This window comes from Balearica regulorum, chromosome 17 (assembly GCF_011004875.1).
Source record: "Balearica regulorum gibbericeps isolate bBalReg1 chromosome 17, bBalReg1.pri, whole genome shotgun sequence".
Classification (NCBI taxonomy): domain Eukaryota; kingdom Metazoa; phylum Chordata; class Aves; order Gruiformes; family Gruidae; genus Balearica; species Balearica regulorum.
This window is the reverse complement of record NC_046200.1, coordinates 12,868,293-12,887,722: the sequence shown is the minus strand read 5'-3', so window position 1 is coordinate 12,887,722 and position 19,430 is coordinate 12,868,293. Positions and strand designations below refer to the sequence as shown.

The window sequence follows — 19,430 nt, the reverse complement described above, 5'->3', positions numbered from 1 at the left end:
TTAGTTATTTTGATTCTTTGGTTGCCCGTTTACTTTGTTGAACTCTTTTGTTTAACATGAATCGCATGCTGATACTCTTTGCATGATCTCTAAATCTTCCCGTTATCATAGCAGGGGGAAAAGAAGTTTCTGCTTATTGTGGATTTCTTTCAGGGATATATGCTTTTGTTTTCTTCTCCTCTTTCTTCTTTTTCTTTCTTTCTTTCTTTCTTTGTTTCTTTCCTTTCCTTTTGTTTCAGTGCATCATGATGGTAAAATTTCTGAGTTTATTTAAAAAAAAAAGTGAAGTAAAACCAAAAACACCCCCCAAAAACCGTTCAAACAATGCCAAATGGCTTTTTTGCTTTCAGATCTCTCAGTCAGGGTCTTCTGCTGACCTCTTTACCAAAACAGACAGCCCGCCTGGCAACCTAGCCAGCCAGAATGGAGAGTATCATGAATATGACTCAGGAAACGATACTTCCTCCCCTCCCTCCACTCAAACGAGCTCATCCAGGTCAAAGGACAGCCAGGAGAAAAGAAGTCTAGTCCATGATGGCTTTGGCCATGCCTTCTCGTCCGGGAAGCCCAAACTGGCCAACAGCGATAACAGCTCTGATTCAGGAAATTCCTTCACCAGTTGCTTTTCCCAGACCAAGGGAACAGCTTTGGAAAATCTGTCTCCAGATGCCCAGGGACAAGACCGAAGGTCAGTGATTACCAGTAGCTGCTGCTGGCAGCCAAATACCTGGTACGTTGTTGTTCTGTATCCCCTGCCCGCTCGCCAGTTGCAGTGGTGAGCTAACAGGGAGGTTTTTGCGGTCTGGAGGCAGTTAGATATAAATCAGACCCACGGTCTTGCCAGTCTGGAGCCCACAACCCAGTGGTGACCAATACTGTAGCCTGAGGAGGAAGATGAAAACCCAGCCATCACGCCCCTGTGCTGGCTCTTCTGGCATTAATGTGGCTAATGCAGGGTTTGGCCCTGGGTCGAGCCGTGTCCTCAACGCAACCCTGCTCAGCTGGGCAGGACCAAACCAAAGAAAAGAGTTGCTGACCGTACTGGGCAAAGTCTGGAAAGGTGCATCAGGGGTTGCTGTGCTAATTCTCCCCGTCCACTTACTGTGGGGAAGGGGAGTGGGGTTCATTTTCGCTAAAACCATTACAGGCTGTTCTTTCACCTGTCCAACGAGCCAAGTCCGGCCTGCTCCTTCCCAGCTCATTCAGGACTGGTCCGGGGTGACAAGATAGCATCTCCTGCAGGTGGGGGGCACAGGGAGGGGCACGTGCAGGATAACACAGCAGCAGCTCTGTGCCATAGGGCATCAGGGCCGGGGACAGGAGCCAAACCACCATCCGGTGCCACAGGTCATCATCAGGAGAGGGGAGTTGATGCCAGCCTCCATCACCACCTCCCCTTCCTGGGGGTTTGCCAGGTGATGTTGGGGATGAAGGTGCTGAAGCGTGGTGGCTGGTGCCCAAGGCTTTGCTCGGTGGTGTTAGGGAGCTCTTCCAGCTCAGGCCCTCGGGTCTTAAATGCTGAAAGTTAGAGCCAGGATGTGGTCTGGCGGTGGGATTACTGGATGAGGGAGGAGAGGGAGACGGGAATTGGTGTTAGGAAGAACAAGCCCTCGATTTTCAGTCAGAGGGTAAAATTTTAGGGCTGTACATACTTTTCACATTGTGACTCCAGTGGGAGAACTCAGACTTCACGTGGGTGGAGCTGGGATTGCCCCTGTCCCTGCCTGTTGGGAGGCTGCCTTGCTGCTGGGCTCTAACCCCAGTTCATACCCAGGATGCTTCTGGAAGTGGAGGAATTCACACAGCCCTGTCCAAAGGGAACGGGACGTGCCCGCTCGTTCTGCTCCACAGCCAGGCTGGAGCACAGGCCCTTGCCCTGCCACACTCTGGCTTTCCCTTGCTCCAGCTCCTTCCCCAGGACCTGCTTGCTGCCCTGACCCAGGCTCTGCCAACCAGATGCCTCTGGTGTGCCGGGCATGGGGCGGAGAGCTGCCCCTCACACCACCCGAGACCTCTTCCACAGCCTTGCCCTGGCACAGCCTGGAGGGTGAGCTCTTGGGCTCTGACCCACACACACATGGGGTCTGCTGCAACAGCACCCTGGGGAGCTGGGAGGTCTTCTTTATCCCCAGCTGGGGAATGGGAGGATGGGAGTACTTGTTGGTTGGAGCATGGTGCTCCCCTCAGCCAGGGACCAGTCCCAGTTCAGCCACAGCTTCAATGACTGTCCAAATATATGTTCGCAGGGGGTGCCTGTCCTTGTGCCTCAGCTGTTCGGAGGAGAAGAAACGAAACTTCCTCCCGTCCCCAACCCACAGCTCCCCGCTGAGGCCGTGTTCCCGCAGCGAGTCGTACACCAGCACGGGCAGATCCTCCCCCAGCTCCAGCCGCTCCCGCTCCTCACACCACAAGGCCTCTCCCAGGTACTCCCGAAGCAGGTCCTGCTCTTCGGGAAAGAGGTAAGGCCAGCTAAAATGGCTGTGTCTGTGATCCTGGGCAATGTCTAACTCTTAGAGGCTGGCACGCTGCGTGCAGGAGGAGGTGTAAGAGTTTGGGGGTGCCGAGGAATTCACATGGCTTGGGGTGAACTAGCCACTCAGAGTTGATCTGAGACCATGAAATATGGGGTATCTCTTCCCCCTGAGCCCAGATTTGGAGGAGTCTGGTACAGCGTTACCCTCTAGCATCTTTAACTCTTTTATGGTTCTTGCCTATCTCCAGGTCTTCTTCACGTTCCCCCAGCTATTCCTCCAAATCCTGCAAAAAAAGTCCTGGGAGCAGGAGTTCAAGACCTCGTCGGAGCCCTAGTTACTCCCGTTACAGCCCTAACAGGTACAGCTGTCTCATGTCATATCTGCTGCCTCACGCTTTCCTACTGCCTCCATCACTTGTTTGGACTCCAGCACACTCACTGGCTCCTTCTACCAGTCCCAAACTGCTCCCTCAGCTTCCTCACTGGGTGCTTTAGTCTTCAGCACCGGGGCGAGAGGGAGCAGGGGGCCATGGAGTAAGGCATAATGCAGTATGTTATGTTGGCCCTCAGTCCAGTGGAAATTTCTCACCATTTATTGCCCCAGAGCTGGTGCTGGTTGCAGAGGGAAGAGCCCAGAGATGTGAGCCTTTCACTTGCTGTGGGAAGAGTGATTTCCTATAGCCAAGGACTTGCCCTGCCTTGATTCAGGGGAATTTCACTCTCTCAAAGTGCTTTCGGTGGTAGGTTGCTGGGAGAGAGGCCTAGTTTATCTCTAGCATTGAAGCATCACGGAATCTCACCCTCGGAGCGTGAGGCAGGTGAAGGGGCTGTTCCTCCGCTCTGAGCCCTTGCAGGGAACACGCTATGCAGCCAAGAGTGCGCAGGTGGCTGCTCGATGGTGTTTGCCAGGGCCTCATGTGAGTGGGAGATGCCTCGTAGGAAAACCCGGGAAGTGCCCCTCTCTATCGTGCTGGTGTAAACGGTGGGTAGAGCGTTGGGCTCCGGTTGGGTCTGCCCACATCTTTCGTCGCCTGAGGAGCCCGCACCAGGCAGCAGCCCCGGCAGCAGGGCTGCAGCCCTTGTCAGAGAGGGATCTCATTGCAGCAGGGATGGACACTCCGCTTTTCAGAGTCGCGGCTCTGCCAAAGAGTCGTCAGGCCCTGGGAAGCGCCCCTGCGGCGTGCGCAGATGCCAGGTACCCTCGTGCTGGCACCCACACAGCCTTGCAGGGGGAAATGCAGTCCAGGCTACTCTACTCCCTCCACACCCCACAGAAAACAGACATCTCACAGCTCAGCTCTGCTCTAGAGGTGCCTTTGGGCAGGTTTTTCTGGTAACATCTCTGCCACTGTGAACATTTTGCACCCTTAAAATGTTCCATTCCCAGGGTCTGATTCTTCCAGGCCATGACAATCCCTGCACTGTTGTACGAGAATATTTCCTGCATGCAAGGATGAGGCCCTTGACCTGTAACACGTTGCTTTGCATATGGCATTGAGCAGGGTGTATGAAGTCAGCTACGCTCCACGGAAGGGCCTGTGCTGACGTGTACAGGAATTTAACAGAGGAGAAAACCATAGCAACACCGGCACTCCTTCTTGCGAGCCATGCGGAGCTGCACAGCCCTGCAGGGATACCGGGGGCCCTCCGCTCACGTGGGGCCTGCCGGCAGGGTTGTTCTCGTCTGCTTCTGCAGCACAGCCAGCAAGAGCACTTTTAGTAGAGCTAAATACCGAGTGCATCCACAGATACAGGTACACGGAAGCCATCGTAGCTCGACAGCATGAGGCCACCAGGAGACACTGCTGAAACCACCAGACTCAATTAGTGGGTGTCCATCTGTCCAGCCAGATGAGTGACTCTTTGTCCAGCTAAGCGAGCGTGCGCAGGGCTGATGCCACCAGAGCATTTCTGTGCCTTCATGGGTCATTGCCTCCAAATCCAAAACCCACCCCACAAAAACCCAGCAGTGACAGTTTCCAATTTGTGTCTTCCCCAGAGACTGCGAGCGAGAGCACAAATATGGCTCCAGTGAGAAGGAATCACACAGGGAGCGTGACCGGCGGCGGCGGCGGCGATCCTATTCACCCCTGAGGAAACGCAGGAGAGACTCTCCCAGCCACCTCGAAGCTCGGCGCATCACAAGGTAAGGGGAAGAGGTCCTGTTGTTTGGAGACAGGCTCAGCTGGCACTCCCTGGGGAGAAGGTGGGCTGTCCTTGGGTCCCAGCCCTTGCCAGCGGAGGTTTCTCCAAGAGGAGACCGGTTTCCCTGAGCCTGGGCAGGAGGCCCTTCTGCCCCTCCTAGAGCTTAGGGATTTCCAGCTAGAGGCAGAGGGAGAATGAGGGGGGGGGGGCGGTCTCATTTACAACAAAGGAAAAAAGGCAGATGAAGGCAGAGCAGGGATTCACCTGGCAGGTGTCAGGAGCATACCATTACAAGCTTTTTGTTTCACCGTCTCCTGCGGTAGATGTTCCACACTGTAGAGACAGTCAAATATTGACTCTAACCTTCATGCTGAAGGCTCTTTGGGACAAGAGCCTGGCCTCAGACTTGGTGCTTTGAATCCCAAGGCCCACTGACTACCTGTTCTCTTCCTTTATTAACTTTTAAACAAACACAATCACATTTTGGGGGAGTGTTGTGCAGAGTAAAAAGTGCTTTTGGGAGATTTTGGCAGTAAATCAGTCCTTGTGTTACCAGTAACCCACGTCCTTCTGTCCCCACAGTGCCCGCAAACGCCCCATCCCCTACTACCGTCCCAGTCCCTCCTCCTCCAGCAGCGCCAGCAGCTCTTCCTCCTGGTACAGCAGCTTTAGCCGCTCCCCGAGCAGGAGCCGGAGCTACTCCAGCTACCGGACAAGCCGGAGCCGAAGCTGGAGCAGCAGCAGCACCGAGGGCAGGAGCCGCAGCCGGAGTTCGGGCCCCAGGAGCAGCCGCAGCAGGAGCAGGAGCTATGACTCAGGAGGCAGCTCTGACAGCCTGCGTCGCTAGGGAGTGCCGCCGACGGCACGCATGCCGGCGTCACCTCCAGATTCCTGGCATTCTCCGCTTCCTTTCTCACCTACCTGGCCATTGATAGCAATCATCCCCGATACTGATGCGATGGCAATGCCGGGTCCCCCTTCCCCAGTTTGGAGTAAGAGCCCCCGTGCGCCCGGTGCAGCCCCTTCGCCACCTCGAGGAGCAGGTGGATCTGTCCCAGCTCCCCAGGGCTGGACGAAGGGTCGGTGCTTTACAGAGGGTCTGTCACAGACCTGCTCCATCCTCCCAGACGTCCCCGTCTCCCCATCGCTGCCACTCTCCAAAGCACTACCAGCTGGTCCAAAGGTCCAAAGAATTCAGCTCCTTGTTCTTCTGCCAAGCCAGGAGCCAGCAAATTAATTTCTGTTGGAGGGAGAGACCTAGTTAAGGAGGAATTTGCTGGGAAGTTTTGGTGATGAGTAGGGGTGACCTGTCCCCACCCAGGCAAGTATGAGGTCCCTTGGCTCTTTCCTCCAGACCTCTTCCATGAGAGAATATTTATTTATTGCCGGTCAGCCAGTCCCTACTATAAATAGAAGGCTAGAAATCCTTCCTGACGTAATTCCTGAGGGGAAAAAAAAAATCCATTCCCTTCTTTTTCCCGCCCTTTCCTATCAGATATGCATCTTTTGCAGGGTTGTTTTATCTGCCCCCCCCCCCCCCCCCCCCAGCACTGTGACTTGCTTGCGAGCAAACTGCTGAGGTCTGCAGCAGACCTGGGGCGGGTGGGGTAGAAGGGAGAAGGGAGCTGGCGCCGTGCCGCGATCCGAGGGTCCGGCCACGGCGTGGGAGGTGGGGGCTGTGGGGTTCCCTTCTCAGAGGAACCCTCTTGCAGATTGGGTTTAGGTTTTTCTAAAGGGAGTCTTGCCCGTGGAGTGCAATGCTGGTGGGACCGTCAGGAGATAAGGAGATAGCCTAACTGTGGGGTGTAGTGAGAGCACGCAGGGTTAAAAGGCGTTGCATGAGCCAGGGGACCCCAATTCCCCTTCCTCACAACAGGCAGCAATTTTAACTGTGCCCGGAGCATTTCAGGGAATCATTTCTCCTTGAGCCCAGGATTAGCAGCCACAGCAGCCCCATCGCAGGGCCTGCACTGAGCTGGGACAGATGCACTCCAGCCCCAGTTTGTTGCTGGGAGGACGGAGCAGTGCAGGGGGACAGAAAGGGCCCCCCGCTAATTGCTTGTTTTTCCAAGGAGCCGCAGGCAGCGGCAGGAGGGCCCTGCCTTCCCCGGGCAGCCCTGGGGTTTTGTCTCCCTGCCAGGCCTGCCAGCCCAGCTGCCTGTGCGATTACTGTGTTTTGCAGGGTAACAAAAGGCTTCTCCCAGCACAGGCTGAGCTGGTGCTGAGCAGTTTCTTTCTCTTACAACACCTGGGTGCTTAGAGACGCTAATTTGGGTTTAAGACTTCCCTCCCTCCCTTTTTCCATCCCCTCCCCTTCCATCCTGCATGATTATTAACGAGTTTGGGTTTAATGAGTCAAGGAGGTGTGTCATTTAAGTGTCACAGAAGAGGGCTAAGTGGAGCCGGCATCTGCTGGAGGAGGAGAGGGGGTAGAAAGAAATGCAGATTCCCCAGCTAAAGAGTAACTTACAGCCCCCGGTCCCACTGCAGCAGGTAAAGAGGCAAGGCGGCGAGCAGAGCAAGGCCAAGTGCCATGTGGTGTTCTGGTGGAGCCGGGCGATCGCCTTAGCAAGCATATAAACCTGTTACTTGTTGGAAAGTACAGCAGTGTGGGGTGTGTTTCCACCTGGGTGGTATGAGGGGAAGTTTTATGCCAGGGGTCCCTTTTTCCCAGTATCCTTCCTATTGCCGGTCCCCCTTGTCCTGTGCCTTCAGCCCCCAAAGCCCCCCCTTTTCCCAGACCCTCATCCTCCGCCTTGCTCTCAGCAGGTGAGGTGAGGATGAGGGTGGCCAAGCAAAGAGCTGGGCACTGGTATGGTCAGTGGCTCGGTGGGGACATGTGTCCGTCTCCTGGGAGGACATAGAGAAAAGCATTCCTGGTAGGGGTGAGGAAATGCTCTAGGGCTGTGATCAAGGGATCAAAGACGGGGTGTTCTTGCAGCGGGGTGCTATTGCCCTGGCCCTGACAGCAGCCCCTCGGCCATCCTCTGCAGTGAACTCCCTTCTCGTAAAGGGCTGAAAACCTCACGTTTCTTCCCCAAAGAGTCCCTCCCAGTTTGGCGCTGAAACACCCCACCGTTCTGCTCCCCAGGAAGACCTAAAGGCAGCGATGGGACCCCATATCCCAAATCTACCAGTGTTTTGAGAGCAGCCTCATGCCCCTTACACCCGCACACGTGCATCTGCAGCAGGGAAGCAGCGAGCCAGGAGGTCAAAAACTAGGAAAGAAAAGAAGAGGGGCTTTGTGCAACTGGTGTAAATATCAAAACGCAACATTGACTTGAGCTCCTCGTGGCTGGGGACAGACGATCAAAGCACCGCATCAGGGCAGCAGCACCTACCGACCGCGGGACAGGAGATGACTCCGAGGGCTGCGCGAGGCTGACAGCGGCTGTCCTACCTGTCCGGCTGATCCGCGCTTCGAGGACTGCCTCTGCTTGTACAGTCTGTGGCAGCTAAACACTCCTGGGGTTTCCCGAGCAGACTTGCATTGGAGTAAACCTCTTAAATTATTTATTTATTTATTTATTATTATGATTATTCTATTTTTAATTGTATGTCAGAATGGATGCAGGTGGTCACCATTACCAGTATTTATTTATTCTTTTTTTTTTTTTTTGAACAATAAGTTATTTTTAGATCTGTTTGTTTGTTTGAATGTCTCCATGCCACTGTTCTTGTGTAAAGGTTTACAGCGCTGGCCCCTCTCGGCGATGTGGCTGGAGTGACGGTCACTCCTGCTGCCAACGTGTCCCTTCGGCTGTGCTCTCCGGAGCAGGGCGGAAAGCATGTCAGGGCTAGAGGGTGCAGGGCACAGCTGTTTGTCTGTTTTCATGTTAAAATCTAGGGTTTCTCATTAGATTTGTGCAGGAATGTGATGGATGTCACCAGAGAAATGGGTCTAGGACCTCACGGAGGTGACAGCGAGGGTCTGCTTGCCAGCCGGCCGAGCGAAGGGGAGTTTGCAGCACTGCAAGGGGAAGTCTCGCCCCGGTCCGTGCTCGCGCCGGCCGGGTGCCAGCTGGCTGCTGCTGCTGTTTCCCTTGGCTCCGCAGTCAGCGCACAACCCGAAACCGAGCAGCTCTGCACAGGCACCGCTGGTTTCCCTGGGAGGATGCCGTCGCTAGGACTCCCCTGCCGTGTTTATCGCTGCGTGATGACCCACCCATGGAAAAACTAAAGAAATGAGACCGTGAGAGAGTGATCTGTGCTGAAGGTGCTTGCAAAATCCAGCCTCTGGTGACAGGACCTAACCAAGTCTGTGTGTGTATGTGTACGTGTATGTGCGTGTATATGGATATGTACACATGTGCATATACATATGAGTTTCCCTCAGTGGTGGTATTTATTTTTTAAATTTAAGATTTTTAGTACAACCTGCAACATCACCCTCCCTGTTGGCGGACAACTAGGTTTTCAATCGGTTTGCGAGAAGCCCATGAGCTTTTCTGTCTCTGTGCCTTCTGCCAGTGCTTTTTTTTAAATGTTGTTTCATTCATTCATCACTTTTATGGATTTTTTTGCTCCACGTCTCAGAATGCTGCTGGCGCTCTCTGCAAAGAGCAGCATTCACCTGGTGGAAAGGCACCTCGGCCATTTCGGTGTAGGTGAATCGCTGCTCGCACGAGGGATGCCCAGGGCTGGCCGCAGCCTCACCCAGAGGCTTCAGGAAAATATCTCCACCATTTTTGGAGGCCCTATCTCAAAGGGTTTTGCTTTCCTCAAACTTGGAGGCTCTTTCCCACCCACAATTTTGTTTCCATCCCACGAGCGCCCCGGTTGCCTTTCCCTGGCAGAGCGCTCGTTGCAGCACCCTCTCTCAAATGTCCCCCTCACGCCAGAGCCGTACTATCGGCTCTCCCCGCTCCCTGGACCAGCCTTGGTTCTGGGCTTGTCATACCGAGCGAGGCTCGTCCTTCATCTCCCAACCCCGGCGTTGGGGCCAGGCTCCAGAAAACCCAGCAGAATCTCTGCAGGTTTGCTGGAAAGCAAAGATAAGGGATATTTCAAAGCACTGTTGTGTTATTTCTTTTCTTCACGGGTTACAGCACTTGGTTGAGCTTTGCTTTATGTTCACCGCAACTTTTCTCAATGTTTTTGTTGTTTTGGGGGCTGAAGTTGTACCAAACTTGTCTGCAACAGCCAATCACTGTTATTTTGCTATGCATTGTACATATATTGAACAGACTGAGAAGATTTAGCCTCTATTTAATATTTATTTCTTCTATTTATTGAGCATTACCTTTAAAAAGCTATTTGGGCCTTGCCGTTGAGTCCATGAAGGTAGGAGCCTTTGAGGTGTTGCCATATACATTGGAGAGAGGTTATCAGGTGAATTACTGAGGCCGGCACAGAGGCATCTGGCAGACAAATTGGGCTCATCTAGAGCTCAACCACTGGTGATTTAAGGAGGAACCTCAGATAGATGGAGATGAGCAAGGCAGGGGAAAATCCTCCATCTTCTTGGACCAGCTTCTGTTGACAAATCACAACCCCCTGGAAAGGTGCTGGGCGTTCAGAGATGACAGGCCAGCTGTGGCGGAGGAATAGCCTTGCTCTTCGTAGGGCTGCTTGGTTCACCAAAGATCCCTGGAGATCTCTGATCTCCCACTGCTGACCCGCTCTTGGCTCTCAGTGGTTACTGGGGGAAGGGAGGACTTGTTGCCCTTTCATTGATGCGAGGAAGGGGATAAAGTTGAAGTGACTTGCTGTGGTCTCTACCAGGAAGCAAGGATGTCCACCCTGCCCCATCCTGTCCTGAGACCCTTGTCCTCGTGCCATGTCCTGCTTTGCCCCCTTCCCCGAGCTTTGTGCCAGAACCAGTAGCTTTGCCCGGATGTGAGCTTGGGAAAGGTGGCCAGGACAGAACTGGGGAGGTCTCTCCTGTTGTCTCCAACATGACTCAGAGCTTGCTGCAGGCATCTACCCCAGCTTTGAAAAAAGCATGGGATGTGCTAAAAATCGCAACCTGCCCCAGTGTCATTCCATCCATTGTCCTCTTCATCCAAGTGGGAAGTGTTTGTGCTCCGTGGGCAGAGCTGCCTGGGCTGGCGGACGTGGCTCTGGCATTGGCAGGCGAGTGCCTGGTGCTGGGCTGTTCCCGTGGAGCTGGCCAGGAGCTGCGGAGCGCTCAGCCCGGGCTATCGGGATATTTGAGAAAGGGATGGATTCAGGTGCCTAAGTGAAGACTTTGCCCTTTAGTGTCCAGTGGGGTGTTATTACCTCTTTACCAGAGAATAAATAATTCTCATGACTTTTGCTGCTACCTGGAAGTTTGCACATGACCGGGAGGGTCTCTGAGGTACCGGTACAGCTGCTGTTGTAGGGACAGCTTCATGGTCGAGCATCCCAAATTTTGGGCTATTGCCTAGAGAACAAGACCCTGAACCTCACCGGCCCGGGGGCAGCTCTCCGCCTTTGAAACCCAGGGAATGCAAAGATCTAGAACAAATGCCAAGATGGGAGAGAAGCCGCAAGGGAAATGGTGTCTCTGTTTTCTCGCCTGTTGGTCGATTCCTTACCAAATGACACCAGTGCATCTGTTCATTTGACTTCATTGTAAAACTCCCTTTGCTTTCCATCAAAACGCATACTGTATTCTTCAGTCTTCCTGGGGTATTTGAGTTGTTAGTCTGGTTAGAAAAAAAGGTTCCAATAAAGGTTCGGACAGTATTTCCTTCTCATCGCAGCCCTGTTTGTCATGTTCCTTTTGGATCCGACTCCGCGCGATGAGATATTTTGGGTTGTTTCAGCTGCTCTGCAGGGAAGGGCATGTGCCTCCACTCCCAGCTGCTGAGGACCGGCTCCTCGCGGCGTTGCCTGAAGCAAAAAAAGTTGTGGGCTGGTGTTCCTGGCAGCTCTGCCTGGGCCAGGCTCTCGCTGCCCTTTGGGTCCCCCCCAGCCTGCTCAGGCACCGGTAGCCCAAGCCAGAAATGCAGCCGCCTCGCCATGGAGGTCACCGTTCAGGCTCACCGGTGCTCTCCTCGGGGCCGTGCCCTTCCCTGCCTGCACAGCTCTCTCCAAGCCCTGCACGGTGCTCATGCGCCACGGGGTCCTGCCCCGGTCACCTTCTCAGCCATCTCGGCAGGAGCCAGGGTGCTCCCCTGTGAGCGACGGGGTGGTGGGGACTGTCCAGCACCCCAGATGATGCCCTTCACCCTGGGGTGCTCCACAGGTGCAGGGAGCCCCATGGCAGCAGTAGCACTGGACCAGGTCCCCGTGCTGTTCCCAGTAGGACTCAGATGGGCAACCGGGAAGGGTCTGGCCGCAGCACGGACAGATCCTGGGGGCACGGGGCAGCGTCCCCAGGTCACTCGGAGGAGAACTGAGGCTGTGAGGCCATTTCATGCTCCCCAGAGCTGATGTCGTGGGGCTGGCTCAGTGGTGGGAGGCAGCTGGGAAATTTGGAGTGACAACAGGAGCTAAATTGGGATGGCCCAGAGAGGGCAAGAGCCGACGGGAGGGGACGTGTGACTAATTGGGATAAACAAGGCAATGGGGAGGATTCCTGGACAGGGAGGGAGGATGGCCCAGAGCTATGCAGGGAAACGCAGGACTGGAGATGTTGGGAGGCACCTGGAAACACGCCAGGATTGTGGGGCTGCCCGAAACCTCCTCAGGGCTTGTCTCCCTCTCCCTGTGGGCCAGTGTTTGCCCGAGCAGGTGCAGGGCTGGGTGCTGGGGCGATCCCTCTCCCCAGCCAAGGTGAGAGGTGCCCAGCTGAGCTCAGGCTTGGTGTGTGGCGATGACCCCCAGGACACCCCGCTGTCACCCCCGGGCAGCAGGAGCCCCCAGCCGGGCAGGATGAGGGGAACGGAGGGGGATGCTGTGCCCCTCCACTGGCAGCAGCCTCCTTGCACCCAGGGGTGCTCAGCCAGCACCTGGGACCTCCCCAGGCATCTCCAGACATCCCCCTTGGTCCCCAGGGAGACCCCTGCGATGCCCGGCTGTCCCCATGCATGGGGAGGGCGAAGGAGCTGAGCCGAGGGGAGCAGCCCTGCCCCCCGCCAAGGAAAGGCAGGTCCCTCCCCCAGCGATGCTGTGTCGGTGCAGCGTGATTAATGCGGTTGGAGTGACCAACGGCTGAATTGCTGCGCGGCCTGCGTTGCATTAAAATCTTCCTGCTGTAATTAGTTCCAAGTCCATTAGAAAAATTGCAGATGCTGGAGAGAAGGAGCATGAGGCAGAGCCAGGAGGGAGGATGCAGCATGAGGAAGTGGTACTGTATCCAGCATGACCCTCATTGATGACATCCTGTTGTCTGGCGCATCCCATCACCCATCCGAGCCGTGCCTGGACCACCTCCACTGGGAGCCCCTCGTTGCCACCAGGTACCCCCCGCTTGCCTGGTCCGGGCCGTGTCACCCAGGTGGATGCTCACTGGGAGCTCACCCGCCATCGCCGCCGCGCCTCTTCCCACGGCACGCTGCCCGATCCCCGCTGCTGCCCTGTAATTAGCCCCGCTGCCGCGCGGCTGTGATTACCGCCTCGCCCTGCCCGCACACGGCAATTGCGGCAGGGCCCGGGCACGTGGTGGGGCGAGGAGGAGGCAGGTGCTGAGCAGCGTCATGAGGACCCTGCTCACCTGCTGCCCGGGGTCCCTCACCTTCCCGTGGGTAGGGGACATTTCTCCCAGCCCGATCGGTGAAGGTGGCCGAGGAAGCAGGGCAGGAGAGGGCCATCCCTCGGAGCACACCTTTCCTCCTGCACCCCGCAGTCCCGCTCACCCCCAGGCAGCCCCGGGCGGCCAAGGCACTGCATGCTCCTGGCCACAAAAGGGGTCCATCGCCTACCCCAGCATCCCCCAAACGGCCACCCGTGGGGTCCCACCGCCCTCGCAGCGCCATGCTGGGGGTGCCCCCAGTGACCCATTTCCCGGTACAGTGGGCCCCTCGGTGGCGCGGGGACACGTGGCTTTACAGTGAGGGGAGCAGCTTGGCCCAGTCCCACCAAGGGGGTATTTTTAACAGGTGACACTGGGGTGAAAGCAGCTGGCCCTGCACTCGGGGGCTATTTTGGGCGCAGGGTGGCGGGAGGGGGCGGCGGGGGCCAGGGCAGCAGCTGAAGCACCGTGGCCCCATGGCAGCCGGGATCCTCAGGCCGGTAGGAGAGGTCAGCTGCCGCAGCCCAGATTCTCCACGGCTGTTTCATCCTCTCCAAAATACTCGGCTGACAGGGCAGGAATTGCAAAACACACACCCCCCTCCTCCTAAATCCATATAAATAGCGCTCGCCCGGCGGCTGGAAGGCTAGAGAAGTTTCTCGGCTCTGAGCTGAGGCATTTATTGCAGCTCTCGCCCGGGAGCGGCAGGGAAAGTCGCACATAAAGTGCCAGGGAGCAAGAGGGGAGAGATAAGCTTTTTAATCTCAGGATATTCGGGTTTGGTTTTTTGGTGGGGTTTTTTTTTCCACTCTCCCACCGAGAAGTTTTCTTTTCCTCTCCCTGGTCCCTGGGATCACAGCCAGACAGGAAGCGTTTTCTCGCGGCCAGAGAGCTCCCTCCGTCCTTCCTGCGCTCCTCCGGCTCCCAGTGATTCAGCCCTGAATTGATTTTCTCCGTCATCCTTCACCTGGTGCCGTGGAAGGAGGGGACCGTCCCCGCAGCGCCCACCCACAGCCTGCGTCCCGCCCGGGGTGGATGCGTCTCCTCCGGGACGGGCTCCCTGGGGAAGTTCGCAGCCAGGAGCGGCCGCGTAGAGGCTGAGGCTCCGTGGGAGAGCCCCGGGGACGCGCTCGGAACCCTCCGAAGGAAGCCATGGCCGACAGCCAGATGCCCTTCTCCTGCCATTACCCCGGCAGGCGCAGCGTCCGCGACCCTTTCCGGGAGCCCGGCTTGACCTCGCGCCTGCTGGATGATGATTTCGGCATGTCGCCCTTCCCCGGGGACCTGACGGCGGACTGGCCCGACTGGGCTCGGCCCCGGCTCACCACCACCTGGCCGGGTCCCCTGCGCGCCGGCATGGCCCGCGCCTCCACCATGGCCCCCAGCTACGGCACCCGCTTCGGGGGGTACCCCGAGAGCCGCAGCCCCGTGCCCTTTCCCCGCGAGCCATGGAAGGTGTGCGTCAACGTGCACAGCTTCAAACCCGAGGAGCTGACGGTCAAAACCAAGGATGGCTACGTCGAGGTGTCAGGTGAGAGCGAAGGCACCGGGGAGGAGGAGGATGGGGCATGAAAAGCAGCCGGTCCTGCCCTGCCTGTGCCGACTCAAGAAATTGCTGTAAAATGCAAAAATCATCTTTATTTTAAGCCAGCGGTGGCAGCCCTGTGCTCGGGAGCACGGCCAGGGCTGCGGCAGGGCTTTGGGGCAGCCCTGCAGGCAGTTTGAGGGTGCCCCGGGGGGATCCAGCTCACAAGCCATGGGGTTTTGCTGTACCAACGCAAAGGACAAGCCTCCTTTGGGGTAAATCTCCCCGCTTTCCAGCCCGGCCGGCTGGGGAGGATCCGCTGTGGGTGGCGGCACCCTGCCCTGAGCTGCCAAGAGGGGCCCCAGCTTGGCTGGGTTAATTATAGCCAGGGTGAGGCCGGAGCGGAGGGAGATTCCCTTTAAAGGGGCCGAGAGAGAGGCAGATCCAGCACCGGGAAGTGGGGGGCAGCCACCCCACGGCCTCCATCCCAACCCCGCCCCAAGAGGCCCCAGCCTGGGGATGAGCCAGCCAGAACCTTGTCCTTAAAAATTCAATTGCCATCCATCAATTATCGGTGGGGAGAGCAGGAGTGGGGTGCACCGCATCTGGGGTGCCCACCAGCACCCAGCCCCGAGCATCCCTTCAGCCCGGCACCAACATCCCGCACGGCTCCCGGGTGCTCCGGTCCCCAGGGAGGGGCTGGGGGCTGCCACGCAGCATGGTCCTGGGTATTTATTTGGGGCTCACGTCATCGCAGGGGGAAAAGCGCAGGTCGGGGGGGGTCCGGGCAGCCACCGGTGTGGTTTTTTTCAGAGATGCTCCAGGCACAGAGACCCCCAGCCTGACAGTGCGGTGGAGGGGAGCCCAGCCTGGGGAGAGGGACAAGGGGGACGCTGCCACCTCCAAAGGTTTTATGTCATCTGGGGTCTTTTTCTTAAGCCCCAGCTCTTGGCAGCCTGCGAGACCCCAGGCTCTCACTGCAAATATGGGTGTGTTGTGTCCGGCACCTCCTTCCCCACAGAGGAGGGGGTCCCTGCACCCTCCAAAGATGGAAGGGTTTGCACTGGGGAAGGGAAACAGCGCCTCTGAAAACTCTCCTCTTGGGTTTTGTTGTTGTTTGTTGGGGGAAAAAATAATCTTGCGGTGAGGTGGTGACGTGGGGTGTTGCCCTTCCCTGCAGGCAAACACGAGGAGCAGCAGGTGGAAGGAGGGATCGTCTCCAAGAACTTCACCAAGAAAATCCAGTAGGTACCACGTGGCCCCGGAGCGCCCTCCTGCCGAGGGGGCTGGGAGGCAGGGGGCTGGCACGTCCCCTTGACCAGCGTCCAAATGTCACTACCCCGCTGTGACACTCCGTCCCTGCAGCGCGGGCAGGTCGCAGGCAGCACGGGGATGCCACCGGCAGTGAAGGCCTGAGCTTTGCCAGTCCCCGTGCCCCGGCTCACACGTGCAGGGACTCCTGTGCCTGTTTTCACCCCCAAATCTGCCCTTTTGCAGCACGTGTCTGGCTGGATTGGGCCATACGGTGATTTCCCAAGGGAGGGAAAAGAGGAGGAGGGCTTTTTCTGGGTGCTTTGTCAGTCTCCTCCAGGCCCAGGGCTGCGTTTGGAGCCGGCCAGGGCACAGGGAGCAGGAGGGGTGCACGGAGCCGCGCTGCCGGTGCCAGCACATGCCCCGGGGTTCAGCAGGGCACAATGGGCTGACATCATCGTCAGCCCCAAAATACATCCCTGTGTATATATATGTATATATATGAATGATGTCAGTTAGATTGCTATCGCGTTGACTCACCACGCCGGCTCACTTTGGCAACAACATCAGCAACGAGCAGGGAGGAAAGGCGAGTCCGGAGGCACAGCGCTTCACCCACGCGGGGGGCAGACCCCCGGCCACAGTGCTCGTGGGGTTAACAAGGAGAAGCAGCAAAGCCCAGGGCATGGGAAGGGTTTCCTGTGCTGTCAGCAGCTCAGCTTTGCTTTTCCACTCCAAAGGAGCCCTGTGCATCCCAAACTCCCGTGGGAAAGCTGGGGCGAGCACCGCGCTCCCTCCTGCTTGGCGGCTGCGGCGGCTCCTTTTACGGGCAAGGCTTGTGGCTGACTGGGCTGCGGCACGGATGATTTACTCCTGCTTTGCAGAAGCCCGGGCGGCACAAGCGGCGGGTGACATCCCGTCAAACACATCTGCCAGCGAGATTAAACAGAGCGCCCGCGGGGGCCAGACCGGCCAGGAGGCCTCTTTAAATATCCCCGCCGCATTCCCGGGCACTACAGTAATAACACAGGCTTCGCCGGGCCCCACGCTGGGGTGGTGGCTCGGCATCACTGGTTCCCCACGCGCTGGGGGTCCTGCGTGGGCGTCCCGAGGGTCGATGTCCACCAGAGATGTGCCCCAGCCCCTCCCCAGCTCCTAAACCATCTCATTTTTCCTTCCCTCCTGCAGGCTGCCCTACGAGGTGGACCCCATCACGGTCTTCGCCTCCTTGTCGCCAGAGGGGCTGCTGATCATCGAGGCGCCCCAGATCCCCCCCTACCAGCAGTATGGTGAGGGTGGCTGCGGCAGCGAGATCCCCGTCGAGAGCCAGGAGGCCACCTGTGCCTGACCGGCCACCTGCGTCCCTCCCGCACCCCGGCATCCCTCCTCCCCTCTCCCCTCTCCCCCCCGGACCCCTGCTCCCACTCCCCTGCGGCACGGCGTCCGGACAGCCTCCGGCAAGGGTGATGGGTGCCGCTCGCAGGGACGGCAGCACCCGCCACCCCGTGGGGGGACCAGCTGAGAGCCGGGGCACGCTTGCCGGGTGCCAGGCCACCGTTCCCAAGAGCTTGTAGCAGGCTGAGGTGCCGGTAGAGATTTTGTGCCCATGAGGCCGAGCAGAACGGATGTCTTCATTATGGTTATTTTTTGCTCTGAGTCGCTCGGATGGGATATTTATAACAATAGCAAAAAAGGGCCCTGTTTTCTTTAAAATTGACATGGAATCCTGTAGCCCTGTGTCTTTTTCTCCTCCATGGGTTGTTTATTTTTAAACTACATCTCTGCAAAGGACACACGTCCGGCGGCGGAGCTTGACGGCACGGCCTCCGTCCTGAGAAACACAAACCGTCCGCGTGTTTTGAACATTGGTTTTGTTTTGTTTTTTCTTTCTTTTTTTCCAGAGAGAATTTGTGCTCTTACTTGTCAAACCTGAGGAATAAAACCCAGTCGATGTTCTTAGCCTCCACTTGTCTTGGCTGAGCCCGGCGGGGTGGGCGCAGGGCTGCGGGAGGGCGGCGGGGAGAAAAGGGGATGCCACCGTGTGCCACCTCCTAGCCCAGCACGGGGTCCTCCCCGTGGGGGGAAGGAGAAGAGAGACGTGCGGGGATGTTTGCACTGATGGGCGGCTGAAGCATTTGCTCGAGCCTTTTCTTCAGCCTGTGAATGCCACGTCCCAGCTAACGTTGCGCCAGGGAGACACAGAGCCCAGCGAGGACCATGGGCTCAACCCTCTTGAGGGGCTGCAAATGTTTTTCCTGCCTGGGGATGCTAAATCAGCCTCTGAGCTGGGAAAGTTGGGTTTGCACCGTCCCCATTTCCATCTGACCCTGCCAGCTCCGCGGGGAAGCACTTCCCAGCTAATTCCCCTGTGGAGGTACGAGCAAATGGTTTCTGCTGGGCTCTGAACGCAGCCTTAGAACCATTCCTGGGGGGAAAGTGCCAGGTAAGATTTGTTAACATGCTGCGATGCCCGGGGTCGGCAAAGCAGAGGTGCCGACGGGCAGCAGGAGTTTTTCCATCGATCTGTGCTGCACCTGGACAGGGCACCCGGTTATCCGTGTCACCAGGACCTTGGAGTTAAAAATACAACCTCACATGCTCCGCTCCGGCTCATTCGGGATGCGGTTACCAACAACAGCCCATCACGTGCTGTACACCCCGGCCCTGGCGCTCGGGGGCCACGATGGTACCTGCGCTCCAGGTCACAGAGGGGAACCTGGGGGCTCTCGCCCTGATTTTATATATTCTATTTAATTTTCCACGGTTGTTACGGAGCTTGGACCCCCAAGCAGTGCACAACACCCCCTCCGCCCGTCAGCAGAAGCCAGCCCTGGGTTCAGCCACAACAGCTCTGCCAGGCGCAGCTGTGAGCACAGCAATTGTTACGAATAAAATATAATCCTCGAAATGTAATACTGACACCGGCATGGAAAGCAAAAAAGTCATGAGTCACAGCTCCAGCCCTCGCTGCTATGCACCCCACGAGCGGCAGACGCCGGCTCCCCGAGCAGGGCTGCAGGTGCAGGGAACCAGCTGCGACTCCGCAGGGGGCTGTGGGGGGGAATCAGCCGCAGCTGAGCCCCCCTCCCACCCCAGGGTATATGGGGAGGTCCCCAGGCTGCAGCTGCACCAGTGCTGGGGCAAAAGGGGGTTCCAGGCTTGGTTTTGGGGCTGAGACACAGGTAAGGGCTGCTGCAGTCAGATGATGGCTCCCGGCTTTCTCTCCTGCTGATCCTGCAGTTTGGGAGATGATTTATTTTTTTTTTTCTTTAATCACTTCCTGGTTTATTTGGTTCTGCTTTCTGCTGAATTCCTTAATAATGTCTTATAAAGGCTGTTGTAAGATGCATTAGCAATCATTTTCTTAATGGCTGAGGTCGGCATTGGTAATTAGCACTGAGGACCTCTTACACAGGCAGCGTGCTTGGGCCTGT

The 19,430-nt window shown here is 57.1% G+C and overlaps 2 protein-coding genes across 4 annotated transcripts in view; both read left to right on the top strand.

Annotated features, from left to right (window-relative positions):
- The window catches only part of SRRM4 (serine/arginine repetitive matrix 4), a 48,856-nt gene extending 37,563 nt beyond the window's left edge, over nucleotides 1–11,293 (top strand). For all 3 annotated transcript variants that reach the window (XM_075769826.1, XM_075769827.1, XM_075769825.1), the window contains 5 exons: nucleotides 351–688; nucleotides 2,247–2,459; nucleotides 2,722–2,832; nucleotides 4,473–4,619; nucleotides 5,201–11,293. In XM_075769826.1, coding sequence (XP_075625941.1) covers nucleotides 351–688; nucleotides 2,247–2,459; nucleotides 2,722–2,832; nucleotides 4,473–4,619; nucleotides 5,201–5,465 — 1,074 coding nt within the window. In that variant the 3' untranslated portion in view covers nucleotides 5,466–11,293. The remainder of the gene's footprint in view (nucleotides 1–350; nucleotides 689–2,246; nucleotides 2,460–2,721; nucleotides 2,833–4,472; nucleotides 4,620–5,200) is intronic.
- Nucleotides 11,294–13,853: 2,560 nt separating this feature from the next.
- On the top strand, nucleotides 13,854–17,955 carry HSPB8 (heat shock protein family B (small) member 8). The gene is made up of 3 exons (XM_075769841.1): nucleotides 13,854–14,751; nucleotides 15,926–15,989; nucleotides 17,185–17,955. The coding sequence occupies exons 1-3, from the start codon at nucleotides 14,373–14,375 to the stop codon at nucleotides 17,342–17,344; spliced, it is 603 nt and encodes a 200-aa protein (XP_075625956.1). The 5' UTR covers nucleotides 13,854–14,372; the 3' UTR covers nucleotides 17,345–17,955.
- The last annotated feature ends 1,475 nt before the right edge of the window (nucleotides 17,956–19,430 follow it).

Bases quoted from the DNA above. Each gene is read 5' to 3' on its own strand.
- HSPB8 (XM_075769841.1), top strand. From the start codon at position 14,373: ATGGCCGACAGCCAGATGCCCTTCTCCTGCCATTACCCCGGCAGGCGC. The intron at 14,752-15,925 runs GTGAGAGCGAAG...CCTTCCCTGCAG, and splicing joins TGGCTACGTCGAGGTGTCAG to GCAAACACGAGGAGCAGCAG. The intron at 15,990-17,184 runs GTAGGTACCACG...TCCCTCCTGCAG, and splicing joins AACTTCACCAAGAAAATCCA to GCTGCCCTACGAGGTGGACC.